At 38.6% G+C, this 22,170-nt stretch overlaps 1 protein-coding gene across 27 annotated transcripts in view; it reads left to right on the forward strand.

Annotated features, from left to right (window-relative positions):
- The window catches only part of FMN1 (formin 1), a 433,864-nt gene that overhangs the window by 90,807 nt on the left and 320,887 nt on the right, over positions 1-22,170 (forward strand). For 24 of the 27 annotated variants that reach the window (XR_012022366.1, XR_012022361.1, XR_012022362.1 and 21 more), the window contains one exon: positions 18,744-18,922. The exons of 2 other annotated variants lie outside the window; for them this stretch is intronic. Coding sequence is in view for 14 of the 25 variants with exons in the window: in XM_072808314.1 (XP_072664415.1) it covers positions 18,744-18,922 (179 nt within the window). In the remaining 11 variants the exon portion in view is untranslated. Of the gene's footprint in view, positions 1-15,567; positions 15,664-18,743; positions 18,923-22,170 lie in introns of those variants that run through there. One more of the 27 variants, XR_012022371.1, reaches the window with a different exon arrangement.

Below are 22,170 nucleotides of genomic sequence, written 5' to 3' on the forward strand. Positions count from 1 at the left end.
ACTGAGGTGACTGAGGAATGAGCAGTGAAGTAGGAGGAAGAGTTGGAGAGTGTTGAGGAAGTGGTTTCTAGAAAGGAATGGCAAGGAAACTAAAAGTGTGTTCAACTGTGCCTGATACTACTGCAAGGTTTCATGGGACAAGGCCTGAGACTTAGCCACTGGATTTGGTAAGATGGAGGATCTGAGGATGCTCCTGTAAGATTCTAAATGCCTTTGTATATGTGCTGCCGAAGTGAGCACAATTCTAGATTCCTTTGAAGGCTGATAGATTCAGATAATGAGATTTAGACATTTTTCCAAAATTAAGTGCAGGTCAAACAAAGCTGCCCCCCACCCTTTTGTTTTAAGCCACCGAGGCAATGCCAAATGAGAAGTTTGGTATTCTCATTGCTTGGCCTTTTTGTGTTTATGATGCACTGATGTAAACTAAATGACTGGAAGAAAAAGAAGAGAAAGTAAATAGTATCCATTGAAAGAGAAAACAGAAAAGTAATTTGTCAATCTCTAGATATCCCAATATTATGTAAGAAAATATAAGGTCAGGTAAGACTCCCTGTTTATCCACCTAATTGCGAGGCCATAAACTGTGCTTTCTCCCATTCATTACTCATTTCAAGTTATTCTTGCCTTTAGCCAGCATTTTAGCTGCTTTGAGGTTTTCATGGGGAGGAGGGGAGGGCAGGGACAAACCTTTACTTTTGAGAGGTCTGAATCCTCAACAGTCCAGATTAGGTAACATCATGAGAGTCTTCTGCTAACCTGTCCTCAGACTCCTCTTATATCTCAGTGAATCCCCAGTGATTCTGTTTCCCTTTAATAGGATAAAGTATGCTACCTATTAATCATAACCCCGCCCCCCATTTTTTTGCCTCTTCCTGGTTTGAGGAGGTCAAAATGGCCCAGAGAAAGTCTCTCTTTCTAATTCTGGGGGTGACCTCTGCCTCCCACACCTCCCCAGTGGGAGCATATCTCCATTTGACAATGAAATATCCAGAGCTCCCACAGCATCTGGCCTATAGTCATTAGAATCATAATAAAAATGTTTAATGTTAACCTTTCAGTTTTTGGTCCCCAGTATCCAGGAAGTGGGAAACTATCCTTTACTGGTCCTCAGGTCAGAGCATGTACTTGATGTTTGAAGACAGCTCCCCAGCTTACAAAATCCTGCCTCCACCATCTCTTAGAACCCACGGAGAGGGTCAGTCTAACTTCTGCTCATCATGGAAGCCTTCACAATGGGATTTCAACATTCTTCTTGCCTTTTTTTTTTTAATGGTGCAAATAGTAAGATTCAAATTGGCAATGTTTTGAAAATAGAAATGAGGGGTGCCTGGGTGGCTCAGTTGGTTAAGCATCTGCCTTCAGCTCAGGTCATGATCTTGGGAGTCTGGGGATTAAGCCCCTCGTTGGGCTCCCTGCTAAGTAGGGAGCCTGCTTCTCCTCCCTCTGCCTTTCCCCCAACTGGTGCTCTCTCTCTCTCTCTCAAATAAATAACATCTTAAAAGAAAATAGAAATTAAAAAAAAAAAAGCTACAAGAAAAACAGCTTCAAATCCCTCCAACCAAGTAGCATCTTTCCTAATTTATCTTCAATTATCCATTTTTTTCCTTTACTATTTTCTCTTTTCAGTTAATTTATACTATCCTTGATTCCATTGCAAATTGTGAAATTATTTTAGAATTAAACTATCTGGAATTAATTACTGCAGGAATAGATTGATGTATGTTACCAGTTTCCCTATTAAATATGTTTTTATTTCCTTTCATTCTGAATGGCTGGAGCCATCTTGGGTGTATCTCCTGTTTCAATTGTGCTGAATCCACTCAAATGTCTTTCTCCCCTAACCTTGTACTAGAGTGGTTGTGGCTTTCCCTAGGAATTTTCTATATCCCTCTCACTGATAGCTAGGACTGTCATTTCAAATAAAGTAAGAGAAAATAAATTATTTTGTGCCTCCATTCATCAGTGGCAAGTCACTGCAGTGGCTCATACTATTATTTTAAATGACAAATTGTGAAAATTTGGCAAGGAAGTCCACTTCTATGTAGGTAAACAAAATGTAAACCCACAGGAAAAATATTACCCCTGAAATACTTGTTAGTGCAATATAATTCAATCAGTCTTCCTCACTCTTTGGAAGCCATTATTGACAGTCTTGTGATTATTTATAATTTCTTAGAAAGAAAAAAAAAGTTCCTATTCTATTATTTGTTTAGTGGAATCATTCCGGAGAATGTTTATCATGAACTGGAATATAGTGATAAGTTCTTCTTGACTGAAAAACATATAATGAATTCAGTTCTACTCTTAGTATAGATTTAGTTCACTTTTGGATCAGTTGCTTTCCTGAAAGATTTGCCTATGAAGTTAATTTTCTTTTAGTAAATTGATTTTTCTACTGACGTGCATTTTAAATTAGAGCTGTGTTTTCTGATAAAACAGTAGTCCCTGGACATAGCATAATCACATTTGAGATAATAGCAATCCCCTCAGGAAAGAAGGCAATTTCCAGATTTTGATAAAATGGAAAAATAAGTCACCAAATTGAAGATGATTAGAGTTAATTTTATGTTTCACCAAGTAAATTCACCGTATAAAGGAAAATAAAATATTGTGATTTAGCTGAACAAAGCATTATGGAAAGATCCCGACTCTTCTAATATTCTGTGTGAAAATATGAAAATCATTTTGGTGGCTTAGGTTTTTTATTGTTGTTTTTTGTTTTGTTTGGGGGCATATTATAGTTTGAAGGGTGAATGAAAAACAACGAAAATATTTCAAAATGAATACAGTAAAGTATGAACCATCCATTTGAACTTAAAAGCGAACCCTCTGGAGAAATGGGAGTCCTGTGCCATTCTTCCTTTTGGCTGTCCATGGTGTCTAATTCAGCACCAAACCAAGGGAAATAATGTTAATAGTAAGGATCTATGCGGTATTTATGGCATTGAGTTTCTCACCTTTTACTTTCATAAGTTGTACTTTGATAGACATCTTATCCCCTTTTTTTTTAAATATTCACCTAATTATTTTAGAGAGAGAGAGAGAGAGAGAGAGAGAGAGAGAGCATGAGCAAGGGAAAGGGCAAATGGAGAGGAAGAGACTCTCAAATTGACTCCACACTAAGCATGGAGCCTGATGTGAGGCTCATCTCATGACTGCAGGATTGTGACCTGAGCCAAAATCAAGAGTTGGATTCTTAACCCAGTTAGTCACCCAGGCACCCCTAATATCACTTTGTAATAGATCTTGATTAACAAAATTATTTTTCTACCAGGACAGATGCACACAAACCATTATTGGTTAAAGGATAGAACATGTGTAACCTTTTAGAATGGAAGTCAGCAAAATTTTTGTGTAAAGAGACCGATAGTAAATATTTTTGACTTTGCAGGCCAGAAGGGCTCTGTCGCTGCTTTTCTTTCTCCTCCTCTCTTATTCTCACTCCCAGCCCCTCCTTCTCCTTCCTTTCCTTTAAAAATGAAAGAAATGCAAAACCCATTCTTAGCTCACAGGGTATACAAAAATGGCCTGTGTGCTGTATTTGGCCTTTGAGCCATAACCATCAACCTCTGTGTCAGGTATATATTCCCAAATAGTTCTGCAGAGATGTATTCCAATTTACTCTTTTACCAGGAATCTTAGAAAGTATTTGTTTCACAGTAGCTTCCTTGTATTGTTTCAATATTAACATGGACATTCATTCTGTACTATTAACATGGACATTCATCTCTGTACTATTTGTTCCTTAATATTTTTCAAAATATGTAACTTTACATTTACCACTGGGTTTTTATTTTTTTTTATCTTTTTTTTTTTTACCACTGGGTTTTTAAAGATGTTTTTGTACTATAGGCATTTAGTACTCTAGGTCCAATTCAAAATATTCTATGGAAGACATTCGTTTTGTTAGGCACTGAAATCAAATACATGTATCTCTAATGTATGAGAACCTAAAATGGCCAAATTGCACTCTGAGCTTCCTAAGAAAATCATGACTACATTCCCTAGTAGAAGCATTGCTCCGTGGGTCACTAGGATCCAAACCCAGCAAGCCCAAGGTTGCCAGGATAAGAAGCAAAAATTATGCAAATGATTTATTAAGTATAATATTGTAAGGGGCTAATCTACCTTTGGTTTCCAGACTTGTGTGTTCTGAGAGGAACGACACAATATTTTTTCTACTAGTTGAAAACATATGCTACATTCTTGGGGTAATTGCAGAGATCTGTGCCATGATAGAAGATTTGAAAGACGTAGGGGTGGTGATTTATACCATGCTCCCATTTAAATTCTCTTTTGGCTAGTGAGGAAACAGATGGCTTTCAGAGAATAACTGGATTCTTATAAATTTTATTACATGGGATGCAATTTAGAAGTGCTGTTTCAGACATGGTATCCTTACTGAGTGTTATCAGCATAGCCTCTGGGAGCTAATATGCATTTATTGATTTAAAAAATGCTTTATTTTCATGCCAATCAATTCATCTTCATCTGTAAGAGACAGCAGTATGCCATCATTGTCTGACTTTAGGACCATGACAATTTACCTTTTCTCTATCATAATATAATCTGAAAGGAGTCTAATTATTTTGATTTCTCTTAAAAGATTACACTGGCCCATTACATCGCTGCTATTATTCTAACTGGGCATGGCAAGCGTCAAGTAAGCAAGCACCCTAGATGCTTTAGTAATACTCAAGCATGCTACAGGGTAGGAAATAAACACCATTCCTGATGCCAATGACTCTATCAGTCAGAGTCCTGGCAGAAAATAGTTGGTACATTCAGAAGGGTTTAAACTGAGAATAACTTAATGAAGAGATTATGTCCAGACCAATTAAGAAAACCAGCTTGGGTTTGTAAGGTTCCTAGAAGCTAGCGACAACAAAAAGCCATTTACCAGCCCTAGGCCTGAAGAGGGAAAAGGTGGGTGAAGAGTATTATAGGAAGCTGGTAAGAATTGGAGCATGGAAGAGGGTTAGGTAGCAAAAGATAGGGTTGCTGAAAAAAGTAGCCACCACTGAAGTCTCAATCCAGTAGGTGTGGAGTGACAAGATCTCTTTCTTCTTTTTGCTCTCTACTTTCTTGGTTTTTATGTTAGATGTTCTCAGCTGTCTTGTGATTGTTGGTTGTACATGCTTAAGTTCTGGGGACTAAAAAGTTGCCTGGAAGCTCTGAGTGCTTGTCAGAGGATCTCAGATTTGAGATTTAATATAAAGGTGATCTGGGAGGATCGCCTCCCAGAGGAGGCCTAGTGGAGCAGCAAAAGCTAAGACATTAAGGTCGTTTGTAGCAACGTCCACAATAGCCAAACTGTGGAAGGAGTCTCGGTGTCCATCGAAAGATGAATGGATAAAGAAGATGTGGTTTATGTATACAATGGAATATTAGCCATTAGAAACGAGAAATACTCACTATTTGCTTCGACGTGGAGGGACCTGGACGGTATTATGCTGAGTGAAATAAGTCAATCAGAAAAGGGAAAACATTATATGGTCTCATTCATTTGGGGAATATAAAAATTAGTGAAAGGGAATAAAGGGAAAGGAGAGAAAATGAGTGAAAATATCAGTGAGGGTGACAAAACACGAGAGACACCTAATTCTAGAAAATGAACAAGGGGTAGTGGAAGGGGAAGTGGGTGGGGGTTTGGGGTGACTGGGTGATGGGCACTGAGGGGGGCACTTGGTGGGATGAGCACTGGGTGTTATGCTATATGTTGGCAAATTGAACTCCAATAAAAAATAATAATAAAAATAAATAAATTAATTAAAAAAAAAGTTAAGACATTAGCATTTAGTTTTCAAGAAGAAAATGGTTACCGAATCCTCTGTTTTCTGTGAATTGACCATGCATCAACAGTGCCTGATATGCCCTAGTTCAGGGAATAAATGTTAAGATGTTGACCAGCATGGAAGAGCGGCCATCACTAAGTAAGTAAGACTATAAATTTTCCTCTGATCACCACTTTTGCTACATCTCAGATGTTTTCTAATTTCCCCTGTGACTTTTTTTTTTGACCTATGAAGTTATTCTTCAAATGCGGTGTCTAACATTTGGAAATTAGAAATTCCAAATATTTGGAATTTTCCAGGTAGTTCCACTTATTATATCTGAATTTAATTCCATTTATCAGTGTAACATATTTTTATGATGTTGATATTTTCAGATTTATTAATGGTACAGTATGTTGATGATTTTGATAAATTCCATATGCACTTGAAAGAATATGTATTCTGTAGTTATTGGGTAGTGTATCTTATAAATATCAATTAGGTAAAATTGGTAGCAATGTTGTTTAGTTCTTCTATATTCCTACTGATTTTCTATCAACTTGATCTGTTGACTACTAAGACAGGAGTATTGAAATCTCCAAATATAATTGTGAAGATAGATAGATAGATGATAGATATCTCAGACCAGTTCTGATAGCTTTGCTTATGTATTTTGAAGTTCTGTTACCAGATACAAACTGGTAGTTTAGGATTTTAGGTAGTTTAGGTAGTTTAGGAAGTTTAGGATTGCTCTTTCTCTCTGATAAATTGACTCCTTATCATTATGAAGCTTCTCTCTTTATTCCTGGTAACATATCTCATTTCAAAGTTTATTTCTCCTGATATTAATATAGCCACTCAATCTTTCTGTAATTAGCATTTGTATATATAGCTTTTTCCATCCTTCTACTGTACCTTATTTATAATTTTATATTTAAAATGAGTTTCTTGGAGATGATGTATAATTGAGCCTTACTTTTTTACCCAGTCTGATAAACCCTGACTTTAAATTGGAGTGTTTAGGTGATTTATATTTAATGTAACTATCAGTATAGTTGAGTTTTAATCCACTTTCCATTTGTTTTTCTTCCTTTTTACATAATTTTCTATCTTCTTTTAGCTAGAGTGCTTTCTAGGATTCCATGTTATATCTACCATTGGAGATAGCATTTTTAAAAACCAATAACTCTAATATGCAAATTTAATTTATCACAGTCTATTTTAAATTATACTGCTTCACACAAATTTCTGACTCTTAAAACAGAACATTTCCATTTCTGCTTCTTGAATGTGCTGCAATTGTTGTTATTAGCATCTCTTATGTCCATATGTTATAAACCACACAATACATTATTTTTATTTCAGTTAATTATATTTTTAAATAACTTCAATAATGAGGAAAATGTCCTGTGTATTAACTTACATGTTTATAATTTTTGGTATTTTCCAAATTTTCTTCTGATTTTTTTTTAAAGATTTATTTATTCATTTTAGAGAGAGAGTCAGGGGGAGGGAGAGAGGGAGAAAGAGTCTTAAGCAGACTCCTTGCTGAGTGCAGGCTCATTCTCATGACCCTGAATCATGATGTGAGCTGAAACCAAGAGTTGGACCCTCAATCAACTGAGCCACCCAGGTGCCCCTCTTCCGATTTTTTTCCTTTTGCCAGAAAAAAAACATTAACAATTTTTTGACATTTCCTGTGGTCTTAAGTCAGCTGAAGATGAATTGTCTGGCTTTTAATTGTCTGAAAAATCTTTGTTTTCCTTTCAGTTTGGAAGATATTTTTACTGCATGTCAGGTTCTAGGTTGACACTTTTAATCCCTTATCTTTCAGTATTTTAAAGTTGTCATTCATTGCCTTCCAGCATGCATGTTCAGCCAAGAAGTCCTTAATTATTCTTTTGTTTGGTTTCATATATAATATTCTTTTCTTGGCTGCTTTTATAATATTCTTCTTATCACTGGCTTTTTACAACTTTATTTTTATAGTTTCCTTTATGTTTATCCTCCTTAAGGTTCATAGAGCTTCTTTGATCTGTGGGTTTATACTTTTTGTTAAATTTGGAGAATTTCAGCCAGTATTTCTTTTTTTTATAATAAATTTCTTTTTATTGGTGTTCAATTTACCAACATACAGATTAACACCCAGTGCTCATCCCGTCAGGTGCCCCCCAGCGCCCATCACGCATTCACCCCCACACCCCGCCCTCCTCCCCTTCCACCACCCCTAGTTCGTTTCCCAGAGTTAGGAGTCTTTATGTTCTGTCTCCCTTTCTGAGATTTCCCACACATTTCTTCTCCCTTCCCTTATATTCCCTTTCACTATTATTTATATTCCCCAAATGAATGAGAACATACAATGTTTGTCCTTCTCCGATTGACTTACTTCACTCAGCATAATACCCTCCAGTTCCATCCACGTTGAAGCAAATGGTGGGGATTTGTCGTTTCTAATGGCTGAGGAATATTCCATTGTGTACATAAACCACATCTTCTTTATCCATTCATCTTTCCATGGACACCGAGGCTCCTTCCACAGTTTGGCTATTGTGGACATTGCTGCTAGAAACATCGGGGTGCAGGTGTCCCGGCGTTTCATTGCATCTTTATCTTTGGGGTAAATCCCCAACAGTGCAATTGCTGGGTCGTAGGGCAGGTCTATTCTTAACTCTTTGAGGAACCTCCACACATTTTTCCAGAGTGGCTGCACCAGTTCACATTCCCACCAACAGTGTAAGACGGTTCCCTTTTCTCCGCATCCTCTCCAACATTTGTGGTTTCCTGCCTTGTTAATTTTCCCCATTCTCACTGGTGTGAGGTGGGATCTCATTGTGGTTTTGATTAGTATTTCCCTGATGGCAAGTGATGCAGAGCATTTTCTCATGTGCATGTTGGCCATGTCTATGTCTTCCTCTGTGAGATTTCTGTTCATGTCTTTTGCCCATTTCATGATTGGATTGTTTGTTTCTTTGCTGTTGAGTTTAATAAGTTCTTTATGGATCTGGAAACTAGCCCTTTATCTGATAGGTCATTTGCAAATATGTTCTCCCATTCTGTAGGTTGTCTTTTAGTTTTGTTGACTGTATCCTTTGCTGTGCAAAAGCTTCTTATCTTGATGGAGTCCCAATAGTTCATTTTTGCTTTTGTTTCTTTTGCCTTCGTGGATGTATCTTGCAAGAAGTTACTGTGGCCGAGTTCCAAAAGGGTGTTGCCTGTGTTCTCCTCTAGGATTTTGATGGAATCTTGTCTCACATTTAGATCTTTCATCCATTTTGAGTTTATCTTTGTGTATGGTGAAAGAGAGTGGTCTAGTTTCATTCTTCTGCATGTGGATGTCCAATTTTCCCAGCACCATTTATTGAAGAGACTGTCTTTCTTCCAATGGATAGTCTTTCCTCCTTTATCGAATATTAGTTGACCATAAAGTTCAGGGTCCACTTATGGGTTCTCTATTCTGTTCCATTGATCTATGTGTCTGTTTTTGTGCCAGTACCACACTGTCTTGATGACCACAGCTTTGTAGTACAACCTGAAATCTGGCATTGTGATGCCCCCAGATATGGTTTTCTTTTGTAAAATTCCCCTGGCTATTCGGGGTCTTTTCTGATTCCACACAAATCTTAAAATAATTTGTTCTAACTCTCTGAAGAAAGTCCATGGTATTTTGATAGAGATTGCATTAAATGTGTAAATTGCCCTGGGTAACATTGACATGTTCACAATATTAATTCTTCCAATCCATGAGCATGGAATATTTTTCCATCTCTTTGTGTCTTCCTCAATTTCTTTCAGAAGTGTTCTGTAGTTTTTAGGGTATAGATCCTTTAGCTCTTTGTTTAGGTTTATTCCTAGGTATCTTATGCTTTTGGGTGCAATTGTAAGTGGGATTGACTCCTTAATTTCTCTTTTTCAGTCTCATTGTTAGTGTATAGAAATGCCATTGATTTCCGGGCATTGATTTTGTATCCTGCCACACTACCAAATTGCTGTATGAGTTCTAGCAATCTTGGGGTGGAGGCTTTTGGGTTTTCTATGTAGAGTATCATGTCATCGGCAAAGAGGGAGAGTTTGACTTCTTCTTTGCCAATTTGAATGCCTTTAATGTCTTTTTGTTGTCTGATTGCTGAGGCTAGGACTTCCAGTGCTCTGTTGAATAGCAGTGGTGAGAGTGGACATCCCTGTCTTGTTCCTGATCTTAGGGGAAAGGCTCCCAGTGCTTCCCCATTGAGAGTGATATTGGCTGCGATCTTTTCGTAGATGGCTTTTAAGATGTCGAGGAATGTTCCCTCTATCCCTACAGCCCCGCAGCCCCCCCTCCGCGGAGCCGCCGCCCGAGCCCCCCCCGAGCTGCTCCGGGTCCCCCGTGCGCGCTGCAGCCCTTAGGGAGCTCGGCGCACTCTCCCGGGGCGCAGGTGTCTGTTAGTGTCCCCGGGAGCCCGAGGGCATCCTCGCCCTCCTGGGTCCTGCTCCACCTCCCCGCGAGCCCCTTTCCCCCGGGAAGGTCGGTGCAGCTCCTGCGTCTCCGGGACGGGGCTCTCCTGTCCTGGGGACACTCGCCCCGGCCTCAGCCCGGCTCCTCGCGGGCCCCTCCCCCTTGGAGGCCTTTTGATTCTTTATTTCTTTTCCCCCGTCTTCCTACCTTGATAGAAGCGCGAACTCCTCTCACTGTAGCGTTCCAGTTGGTCTCTCTTTAAATCTCAGGCCGAATTGGTAGATTTTCAGGATGATTTGAAGGTTATCTAGGTAATTTGGTGGGGACAGGTGACCTGGGGACCGTACTCTTCCGCCGTCTTGTCCCTCCCCTCAGCCAGTATTTCTTTAAAAATTTTCTTCTGTCTCTCCTTTTTAGCCATTATTTCTTTAAATATTTTTCCACTTCTCTGCTTCTAATTTTATATATGTTAGACTGCTTGATATTTCCCAATAGGTCATTGGGCCGTATTAATTATTTTTAGTCTAGAAATCATCTCTTCAACTGTAAGCCCAAGCAATTATGAGGCTCACTTCATTTGTTGTACCTCTTTTAAGGATTATTGAACTGCACTGCTTACTATCAAACATTTAAAAATAGTTGTTTACTATATTTTGTTTAGTTTTTAATTATTTATGGTAGGTGGTTAATTCTGGGCTCTGGGTTCAGGACCCTTTCTCCTACATACTGTTTGATCCTGGGTAAAGTTATCTTCTCTGTTTCATTACTTTTCTCATCCTTAGAATGTGATTACTTTATACCAACCTTGCAGGATTATTGTGAAGATTCTCAATAACACATAATGTATATAAAGCATGTGACACATAGTAAATGTCCCATATGAAGGACATAACTCACCCCTAAGAAAATAGATTTGTGAGGAAAGAGGGAGTGATAAATTAGGCCTCGGCTAAGATTGTTGGGATCAAGTGCAGGCCTGCTCTTTAGTAATGATGGTCGTTGGAAGAAGGAAGGTAGAAAAGCTCTAGTCCCTGAAACACTTGGCAAAGCAGGCCGTTTAAGAATCTGTTTCAGGGCAGCCACTACTTAGTCGTGCTGCTGAAGAACTCTTCACTTTACTTTCACATCACTGGGTAGTCAAGATAATTTCCAAACCTCTCTGGTTCAAAGGACAGAGGCTATTTGTAGACAACTAGATCAGCATCACTAGCTCTGTGAAATCAACTGTTGGTCAAAACAGCCTGGATGGAGCTAAGTCCAACATGGGAATTGACTGTATTATATACCAATCTCTCTCATAATTTAACATCAGAAAAATCGTGATCAGCCCTGAAGAATATGTATGTTTCCCCTCCTTTTTTTATTTTTTAAAGATTTTATTTATTTATTCATGAGAGACACAGAGAAAGAGAGGCAGAGACACAGGCAGAGGGAGAAGCAGGCTCCATGCAGGGAGCCCGACGCGGGACTCGATCCCAGGACCCCAAGATCATGACCTGAGCCGAAGGCAGATGGTCAACTGCTGAGCCACGAGGTGCCCCATTTCCTCCTTTTTTAAAAGGGATTTATTTATTCCAGAGAAAGAGAGAGAGCATGGGGGAGGAGCAGAGAGACAGGGACAGACCTATTGGGAGTTGAGCAGGGCTGGAGCTGAGGCTGAGGGATTCTAGTGGGGAGTCTACATGGGGCTCCACCCCTCAACACGGAGATCACTGGCCTGAGCAGAAACCAAGACTCTAACCCTTCACTGCCTCACCCCTCCTCCTTTTGATAATAGAACTGCTTTGTTTGCCAGGACACTCAAAGTCATATTGTGTTCTTAATCTCTTAAATGTTTACCCTTAATATTGACATATGTGCCACCTTTTTTTCTTTGTCTCAATCTTGTTATGCATATTCATGTTTTGTGTCTCTCTTAAGATCCCTTCCTTTTGGAAAAAGATGAAAAAAAACTCATCATATATTTTATAATCCAAGCCTTAGTATTTTATAGTTTTTTTCTTTACTATACCTCCTTAGCTATTAAGACAATTAGTAGCTATGTCATATCTCTTCAAGAGTTGGATTCCCCATTGGTATAGCTATTCCCATAATAACTGAAACAATGTGATATAAAGTGGAAAAATGTGATTCAAATTTATTTAGAATGAATATGATAAGAAATGCATTCTGTATTCTTGTTCTTCACTTCAGTAATATTTTTTGTTAATGAGCAAGTATCTTCCTTAACATCAAATATACCAGGATTTTTTGAAACAGGCATTTGAAGTACCAACATCTAATTTCCTCAGCATTTACTATCTGAAAATGGACAGAGGTTTTTATGTCTCAGGGAATCCTACAACCTTCCAAATGTGATTTTCTCTTAATCTTTTCTGCACCAAACCTTACTTAGAAGCATCTTCTCCTACCTTCCCTCCGTTCTAAAGCAGAGTGACTCAGCATCATTTGTGCTACTTTAAAACACACCCCTGTTTTCCAGGTGTTAAAATATTCAGGATAACTATAGCCACAAATGAGTTTCCTGACTTAAGCAATATTTGTCTCTCACTTGACATCTGTATCCCTTGCAGGAAAAGATCATGGAGAGAAGTTAGTATAATAATAATCATAGAAATATACATATATTTATGTACCTCCTTAAAATGCTATTTCATTTAAATCTTTGCCTATAAATAGTTTCATTCATGGCCCAAGGCTCAAGTGTTTGAACTTTAGGGAAGATATGTCATTGGATGTCATTTCTAAGGAAATGCCCTGAGGAGTTGCTCTTTTGGAGGATGATCAGCCACTTACTTACTTGGAGCTATTGCATTTGATGATGTGAATTCTATTTTTAGGACTTAAGCAGATTTGGGATCTGCTGCAGTGGAGTGCTACCATGAATTCTTATTAGCTTAATTTTTCTTCCCTTTATCTTCCTAGACAAAGAAATAGTCCTTAATATGGGTATGTGATGTTTAGTATGGCCTCATTGTGTACAGGCTTCTTTTCTTTATTTAAAACCGGGATTTGTCTGCATCCCCCGTCAATCTGTCACCCCTGGCCCAAGTAAAGTTTCCTGGAAGGAAACAATTTTGAATACTGCTCACTAGCAGGCATTTTCTTATTCTTTTCTTTTTTTTAAAAAAGATTTTATTTATTTATTTATTTGAGAAAGAGAGAACACACACACCAATGGGGGGGAGGAGGGCTAGGGAGGGAGAGAAGCAGACTCCTTGCTGAGCAGGGAGCCCTGATGAGGGGCTCCATCCGAGGACCCTGAGACCGTGACCTGAGCCAAAGGCAGACGCTTAACTGCCTGGGCCACCTGGGTGCCCATAGTTATTTTTATTTTATTAATGAGGAAATAAAGATTCAGAAAGGTTTATTAACTCCACTAGTTTCAAACAACTAGTAAAAGTCATAGTCAGGAATTGATCCCACCTGTGAAAACATTCACATTTACTTTTTATCAGACCTCAGTGTTCTCTCATCCATGGATTGGCAATAATGCTGTTCTCTAAATAACATAAAAGATTTCCCTGGAACCTGGATTTTAGTCTGCCTTTGCCATCAGGTGGGTATGTTGGAGATACCACAAACTTCTTGGTTTCAGTTTCATCAGGTATAAAATGAGCAGATAAGAGACGTACAAGATCCCTTCTAATTCTAAATTTGATTTCATGTCATTTGACTATAAACATAACTTAAGAAATTCGAACATTGCATTGGTTGGATGGATATGGATTCCTTCCTACTTCCTGGTCTACCCCATAGCCTTGTCCTGCCCTTGTACACCTTCCACCTCCACCTGCCTGTCCTTGCCCATAAGTTTTCCTTCCATGGACTTCTTGCCAGGAGTTAGAGACTGGAGTGGATGGATAAGGTGAATTCTTAGAATTAAAGCTACCTATCTGCTTAGGACACTGTATCATTCAACATCACAAGGAATGAAAATGGGGGCAGTGGGATTGGCAAGTGGTGATCTCAAATTGACAGATACCAGCCATGAGACTATACTTTCACCAAAGCTCTGTCTCCCTGGATAAAGGCATGAATAATTACACATAAGCACACAGCCTCTTTACAAGTACTTAACAATGTCACTTCCCATTAGCTGCACATCTAGATTGCTGTCTTTTGCTTGTAAGTACATGTTTGAATAACATAATGGAAGACAACCCGTCTACCTTTACATATCAGTTCTGATATTCATGGTTGAGAAAACTGCACCTCTTTGGATTTATTTTAAGTCAATATGATGGATGGCCCTGGGAATTACAGCACAGGAGGAAAAAAATTCAAGAGAGTCTCAGGCTAAGGGTTTTTTTCCCCCCTTTCTCCTTTTGAAAGCATAACTACTTCATCACTGCTGTCAAGTGAGGGCTCAGTGTGACAGGAAAATTGAAGGAGGAAGGCTGAAAGGCACTGTAATTTTGTTCCTTAGGGACTTTTGTCCAGATTTGATTATATGGTATGTTTGCAAACTTCTCTTTAGAAGTGGATTTAGACATGTTTTATATATGTATGTTTCATACACATGTATAAATGTATTTATGCATTTATATATGTTCCTTAGATAATTAAAGACAATGCCTGCTAAATAAAGTTAATTTTTCTAATGAAATAGTTTGAGTGTGAATCTTGGTATGAATGAGGACATGGATATGCCATGAGTTTTTTATTATTTTCCAAAACCTGATATATCAAATCATTTTTTTAGGAGGAATTATTTTTACAAATGTATATTAATAGCCCTTAAGCCCTTTCAGCTGAAATGGTTCAAAGTTTTTAATAGAGATGGTGCTTCTGGTGGGGAGAGATGATAGTCTATTAGGGAGCTATTTTGAATAGCCTCAAATCTCAAAGGCTCACAGCAAATATTTATTGTTTTCATTCACTGTCTGACGAGTTGGTTGGCTGTCATTCACTTGATCTGATCTGGGTTCATTCTGCAGCGGAACTGTGTTTGGATCTTCTCTGTGTGTCTCATTTGGGCTTCCTAGCACATGCTTGTCACATGGTGATGGCAGAAACACAAAGCAGGGGGAAAACCACAAAATGCCTCCTAAGGTCTGGGCTCGGAATCAGCATCCTGTCACATTGCCCACATTCAGTTGGCTAACGCAAGTCACAAGGCCAGATCCAACATCCATGGACCGGGGGAAATACACATCTATGCCAGTGGGAGGAGCTACAGACGCAACTGGAAGAGGCCTTGGGTGCATACTCAGAATTCAGGGAGGCAGTGAAGCAATGGAAACAATAGTCATCATCATCAGGAAGGGACACTGATTCTGTTTTGGAATAAACTGCTTCCAGTTTGAAATGGCTTATTACCTTTCTTTTCTGTTCTGTTGTATTGATAATTGACAGCAAAACCCCAGTCTGATGTTATAGGTTAGCACCAGGAAGTGCAGCTCATCACTTGAATGGTTGGGAAAAAGCACACACTTTCAAAGTGGTCTCCAGGTAAGCTGCCCTGCCTGTACTGTGTCTGTGCTATATGTTGTATTAAACAGTGGTCAGTTGTAGCATTAACCCCATGTGCATGTGTGTTTCATCAAGCTATTGAAATGTCTTTGAGAAACAAAATAACCAATAAATATGGAGTGGAAAATGGACTTAAAATATGCACATGGAAGGGAAAGACATGATTGAGTTGAGGAGACTGTGCTAAGCTTTTTGCAAAATGTTCAATGAAAATATAACCCTTCAAAATCTATTGGTGTCATAAAATTAGATGACATTTGCCCATTTGACAAAACATACTTACCTAATTTCAGGTAATTTTTTTTCTCTTTATTAAAATTTATTCATTTGAAGAGAATAGTGTGGCCACTACCTATGTTAATCAACATGGACATTTGCTTTATTTTCAACTGTTCAAAAAACTTGCATTGATTATATTAAAACTCTCCATTCAAAGACTTATTTTGTAAATCTGTTGTGTCCTTTCTACTGGTGAATTTGTCATTTGCACCTTGGCCCATTCCTGTCCTAATGATCTTTACCGAAATGTTTACATGTCACCGTTGTACCTTGTGCATTTCCTTCCTTCATAGGGATATTGTCTGGTTAAATATTAGATGTTAAAAATTAGCCTTTCAATTGAAAACTATCTCCAAAATGAAGTTGCTTTTCTTTGTCTGTGCCTAAACTTGATGTTGTCTTTCCTCTGCATAAAGAGTGAATTGGATTGCACTGTACACCTTATCAGTGAAGTGTCAGATAGCCTCTGCAGGGTGTGTGAGTGTGTTTGTGCATGCACCTGCATCTCATCCAGGGACACCAGACCCTGGTTATTATGGGCATTTCTCACTCTTTTATACCTAAATGACGAACGTCCAGTCACCAGACAATGTGCCTCTGATGGTATAGATGTCTTGCCTTAGATGTTGTACATCATGTTGTTTGTGATCGACATATTACGTTTTGTGTTGTATTAATCTGGGGAAACTTTACCCAAAGTCAGCAGCTCTCCCAAAATCAAGATGAAAAGTAGAGGGATTTGGAAAGAGGGGATGGGATTAGTAATTAACACATTTCTGAAGATGAGGGAGCATAGTGAGGGTCCCACACACATCTAAAAAGGTTGATTTCCTCTTTCTTGCCAGATATAAACAGTAGTATTCAAGGAGGGAGATGAGACCAATAATTGGAAGTTAACCAGAGGCAGAGCTTTCATCTCTCCATCTGTTAAAGTACAGCCGGGATGACTTTCCTCTCAGGGTCACTGTGAGGATAGAGGGCACATGCTTAGCAGGGCGTTCCTCTCCTCTCCATGGTCTCTTTAGGCAGGAGCCCTTTTCTGTGTCTTCTGAGCAGGAGCGGTCACACTCTGCAGTGAGGCCCTGAGCAAAAGCCCACGAGGCAGTCTGTCTGGAGAGAGTAGGTAGTAAAGAGTATAAGGCAGGGGTGAGGCCAGGTGAATAAAAAGGCCCTCACTGTAGGACATCTGGCTGAAATGAGGGAAGAGCCCGGTTATGACTTTCCAGATATCCCAGGTCTGCAGAGGAGATGCCTGAGGTCTTGGATCCTCATTTTCTCAGTGGCTACAGAAAAGTGTTCTGTCAACAAACAGCCTGTCAGGGGGCAACTGTGGCGATGCCGTGACCTGTATCACTTTTCACCCTGAAGTGTGATTGGAAACCAACCAACCAAACAAGCAAACAAAAAGCAAAGCCTTGGCTGTTTTCAAATTTTCTCTCTTCGAAAATCCTACTCTAATCTGAAGGAGAAGCATGTTAGCCCACTTTCCTTTTGCTAGCTAACTTCTCATCAGCTCAAATCACCTGGTATGTCAGGTTTTCAGTATGGCCAAAGTCGTTGGCTGGCTTTGGGCCACTCTCAAAGAAACACTATTACAAGGCTTCGGTGTGATAAATGCTCTAGCATATATTCAACAGTGATCTCTACTGCAGAGGATACTGAGCCTAAACCCTTCTGGCTGGTCACTTAATATTTTGCCAAGATTGTTTACCAGGAATTAAAAGAGACTTCCGGACTTGAGAGCTGTATGGGACTTTAGAGGTGATCTAATCTAGTAATTTCCAAACTACATTGCAGTGGAACACTAGTGGCTTCCAGCATGTTTAATGGGTATCCTTTTAATGGATTCTGTGGTCAAATAAGTTAGGAAAACACTATTAGAGTTATGCTTCTTTACTAACGGGCGTTTCAAAGTCTTTAATACACGAACATGAACTGTGGCTCTGCGGGATATGGCATGCAGCCTCTCACATTTATTTGACCATGAAGTCCTTTTGTTGTACAAGGTGTATTGCCATGTCAAGAATGCTGGGCAGAGACTACATAATCTAGTTATTAAGAGCAGGGGCTCTGGTGTTTAACTGCCTGGGTTCAATTCCTGGCTTTCCCATTTCTTGTTCTGAAGCAAATTGCTTAATTTCATTGTGCTTCAGTTCCCCCATTTGAAGTGGGAGCACTGATAATGCCTGCCTATAGAGTCATCTTAGAAACTGAGGAGCAAGGCTGAGAACAATGCCTGGCACATCCTCGACTATTATCATCCCAACATAGTATAGCTAAAAACTAGCATCAATACCCCCTTCCAGAGATGAGAAAAGTGAGTCCCCAGTAGTTCATGCATGCATGATAATCCCCAGAAATGAAGATGACCATGATGCAGCTCCTGCTCCAGAAGAACACACAAGCTAGTGACTAGTGAATGACTCAGGTAACACCTTTTAGTAGTGAATCCAGCAACTCAGGCCTCCTGACTTCTGTTCTGAAAGAGAATGGTCTGTATAGCCTGCATTGGTAAGCAAGGGTAGTGAACATAGAGTATGGCTAATAGACTTCTCTTTTTAAATTGGGTATGAGGGCAAATATTTTAAATTCTTTGTTAGCGTGATCCAGAAAGAGTAATCAAGACAAGCACTTTTGGGAGAAAGCATCCTCTAAAAGTGCAACCTAGGAAGGAATGTAGGAGGCAGTATGAAATGGCCCACGTAGGAGTCCCCAGATATGGCTGGGTTAGTGTTCTTCTAGCCACCACATCACTGATGGTCTTCCCTGTTTTTGTCTAGGCATCTCCTCTGAGGGTTTGTCCCGGGATTGTTTCAATGAGCAGACAGCAACCAGAGACCTTCCCAGCAGGGATGGAAGTGCATGGTTCCTGGGCTATAGAGCAGGGCCAGCCTGTCCATTTCTGCTCCACGAGGAGAGAGAGAAGCCAAACAAAAGTGAATTGTACTTGGATCTCCATGTAAGTAGAAATCTTTATGCTTGAGCTATGATTCTTTGCAGTCAACAGAGATGTACTTAATGTAAACTGTGTTCGTAAAACTGCTGAAGCTGCATTTTGTGTGTGGGTCATTGTCTAAAAATCAGTCGGTTGCAGAATACAGATGCACCTCCGTGGCCTGAAATTTGTGTGCTAGAATGTGACTGTGTCTACAATTTACCTAAATGTTTTCAGAGTGCTTTCCCCACATCCGTTTTACTGCCTAAACCTCATTGTGAGAGGACATGTTTGCTGCTTCTCACCTCTTAATATCATTTTTCTAAAAAGTTGAGAACATACGTTTGAGAACATCCTCCAGAGCAATCTTTTTTTTTTTTTTTTTAAGACTTTATTTATTCATGAAAGGCAGAGAGAAAAGCAGGCTCCTATGCAAGGAGCCCAATGTGGGACTTGATCCTGGGACTCCAGGATCACACCCTGAGCCAAAGGCAGACACTGAAAAAGCTGAGCCACCCAGACATCCCATCTCCAGAACAATCTAAATAGCCTATCTTTCTCACACATTCCTAAACCTGTCTTTCTCTCCAGGGGCTCAAATAACAGGTGAACAGGTGGGTGGGACATCTGCAAATACAAGATGACTCCGCCCTCTCCCTTCTCATTCATCCCTGTATTGACATAGAACCATCAGCTACACTAGACAAAACAGTAGGCTGGGTTTTAGCTGCTTCTGCATTGTAGATGGCCTGATAGATTGTCATTGTCACCACCACATCTCTCAGTTTCTTTTCAGAGATGAGGATGAGCATTAGGTATCCAAGAAGGATTTTCTCTCTTTCTTTCTTTCTTCTTTCTTTCTTTCTTTCTTTCTTTCTTTCTTTCTTTCTTTCTTTCTTTCTTTCTTTCTTTCTCTTTCTTTCTTTTCTTTCTTCTTTCCTCTCTCTCTTTTCTTTTCTTTCTTTCTTTCTTTCTTTCTTTCTTTCTTTCTTCCTTCCTTCCTTCCTTCCTTCCTTCCTTCCTTCCTTCCTACCTTCCTTCCTTTTTTCTTTCTTTCTTTCTTTCTTTCTTTCTTTCTTTCTTTCTTTCTTTCTTTCTTTCTTTCTTTCCTTCCTTCCTTCCTTCCTTCTTTTCTTTCTTTCTTTCTTCTTTCTTTCTTTCTTTCTTTCTTTCTTTCTTTCTTTCTTTCTTTCTTTCTTCTTTCTTTCTTTCTTTCTTTCTTTCTTTCTTTCTTTCTTTCTTTCTTCCTTCCTTCCTTCCTTCCTTCCTTCCTTCCTTCCTTCCTTCCTTCCTCCCTCCCTCCCTCCCTCCCTCCCTCTCTCTCTCTCTCTCTCTCTCTCTCTCTTTCTTTCTTTCTTTCTTCCTTCCTTCTTTTCTTTCTTTCTTTCTTTCTTTCTTTCTTTCTTTCTTTCTTTCTTTCTTTCTTTCTTTCTTTCTTTCTTTCTTTCTTTCTTTCTTTCTTTCTTTCTTTCTTTCTTTCTTTCTCCATTAACTTTAAAGCCCATTGGCAATCTTATGTCCTTGATTCCTTTTGATACCTTCCAACTCATTACTTTCAGGCCCAGAAGTATGTGTTTGATAAATGTGGGTTAGATCTGTAATGTTCGTTCATGTGACTGGATATTTTCTCAAACAACCCAAGGGCAGAGGAACTTTGGCCCTTTTCATAACCATATTAGCATTGTTATTTTAGAAAAGCATGCAAAATCCCAGTTATTGTAAAAGGAGGTTTGGAATGAAGCTGAAAGATGAAAATCTACAACCCTTTGTGAAGTGAAATGGAAATTTGTAATATTTTTGATTTTGGCCTTCTACTTCCAAAGTTAGGTCACGCATCTCAAGATGTGGTCAATGAAAGAAGTGTAACAGTGACATCTATTGGTCAGATTACTTTAAGCTGTGTTTGCTGCAATGGGAGGCTTGGGGTCTGAAAGTGTTGAAGTGGATTTTGGGTTTTTTTTGTTTTTGTTTTTTTTAAAGCTTATATTTATTTATATAATCTCTTCACCCAGTGTGGGGCTGGAATTCATGACCCTGAGACCAAGAGTCAGATGCTCCTCTGACTGAGCCAGCCAGGTGCCCCTGAAATGGATTTTGAAAGACTACTTTCTTTTACTTCTGTATTTTAAAAAAATTACGTTTATGTGCTTTTTTTTTTTTAACACATTGACTAAACTATGTATTTCTGGTTTTCCTTCTCCCCTGTGAATGAAATTATTTCTTATTTTTTCTTTTTTCAGTTATAAAAATCATACGCAGTCCTTTTAGAAATTTGAAATATGTAATAAAATTGAAAGAAAAGAAATAACTTTCAGCAGCCAAGGACAACTGTGAAAATTTGATACATTTTCTTTGTCAAGAAAGAAAGAATAATAATTTATTATTATATATATATTTTGGAAAATATTTTCCAAAATATTTTGGAAATATAATATATTCCAATAATTTTTTGGAATATATTCCAATAATTTTTTGGAAAATTACTGGAATTTTTTGGAAAATTTTTTGGAAAAAGGTATTTTCCACTATGTCTGACTTATTTTAAATGAGGACTTGTTTTAACATATAAACATAGGTTTTATATGTTTCCTCCTTTTTTTTTTCCTTTACCAGTTATTCTTACATTGCTTGCCCATATTGTTACATATTCTTTCTAGGTGTGTTTTAAATGAATGTGTAATATTCTATGACATTGCATCTCAAAAATATTTTAAATCATTCCTCATTATTTGATGTGACATTGTTTTCAATTTTGGCATAGTCCACAATTTGGAAACTACCAAACATATAATTTTTCCTATACTCCTCTTCCTCCCCCAATATTTTGGACTATTTCCTTAAGATAAACTTGGGATTATTAACTATGAATATATTTAGGCTTTTGATACGTATCACTGCATTAAAAAGGTCTATTTCCTGAACCAGACTTTAATGGTTTATATATTTATATATTTATAATATTTGTGTATTATGTTTTATATGGTGTGTGTAAATTATATTTATAAAATAATCACAAATATATTATAAAATATATAAATATTTATATTTCTTAGTTTTCCATACCAAGTTATACTTTTTAAAAATTGGCATAGTTTCTTTATTTTTTTTTAAGATTTTATTTATTGATTCATGAGAGACACAGAGAGGCAGAGACACAGGCCGAAGGAGAACCAGGCTCCCTGCAGAGAGCCCGATTTGGGACTTGATCCCAGGACCCCAGGATCATGACCTTAGTGAAAGGCAGACATTCAACTACTGAGCCATCCAGGCAT

This window comes from Canis lupus, chromosome 32, assembly GCF_048164855.1.
Source record: "Canis lupus baileyi chromosome 32, mCanLup2.hap1, whole genome shotgun sequence".
In the NCBI taxonomy this organism is placed as follows: domain Eukaryota; kingdom Metazoa; phylum Chordata; class Mammalia; order Carnivora; family Canidae; genus Canis; species Canis lupus.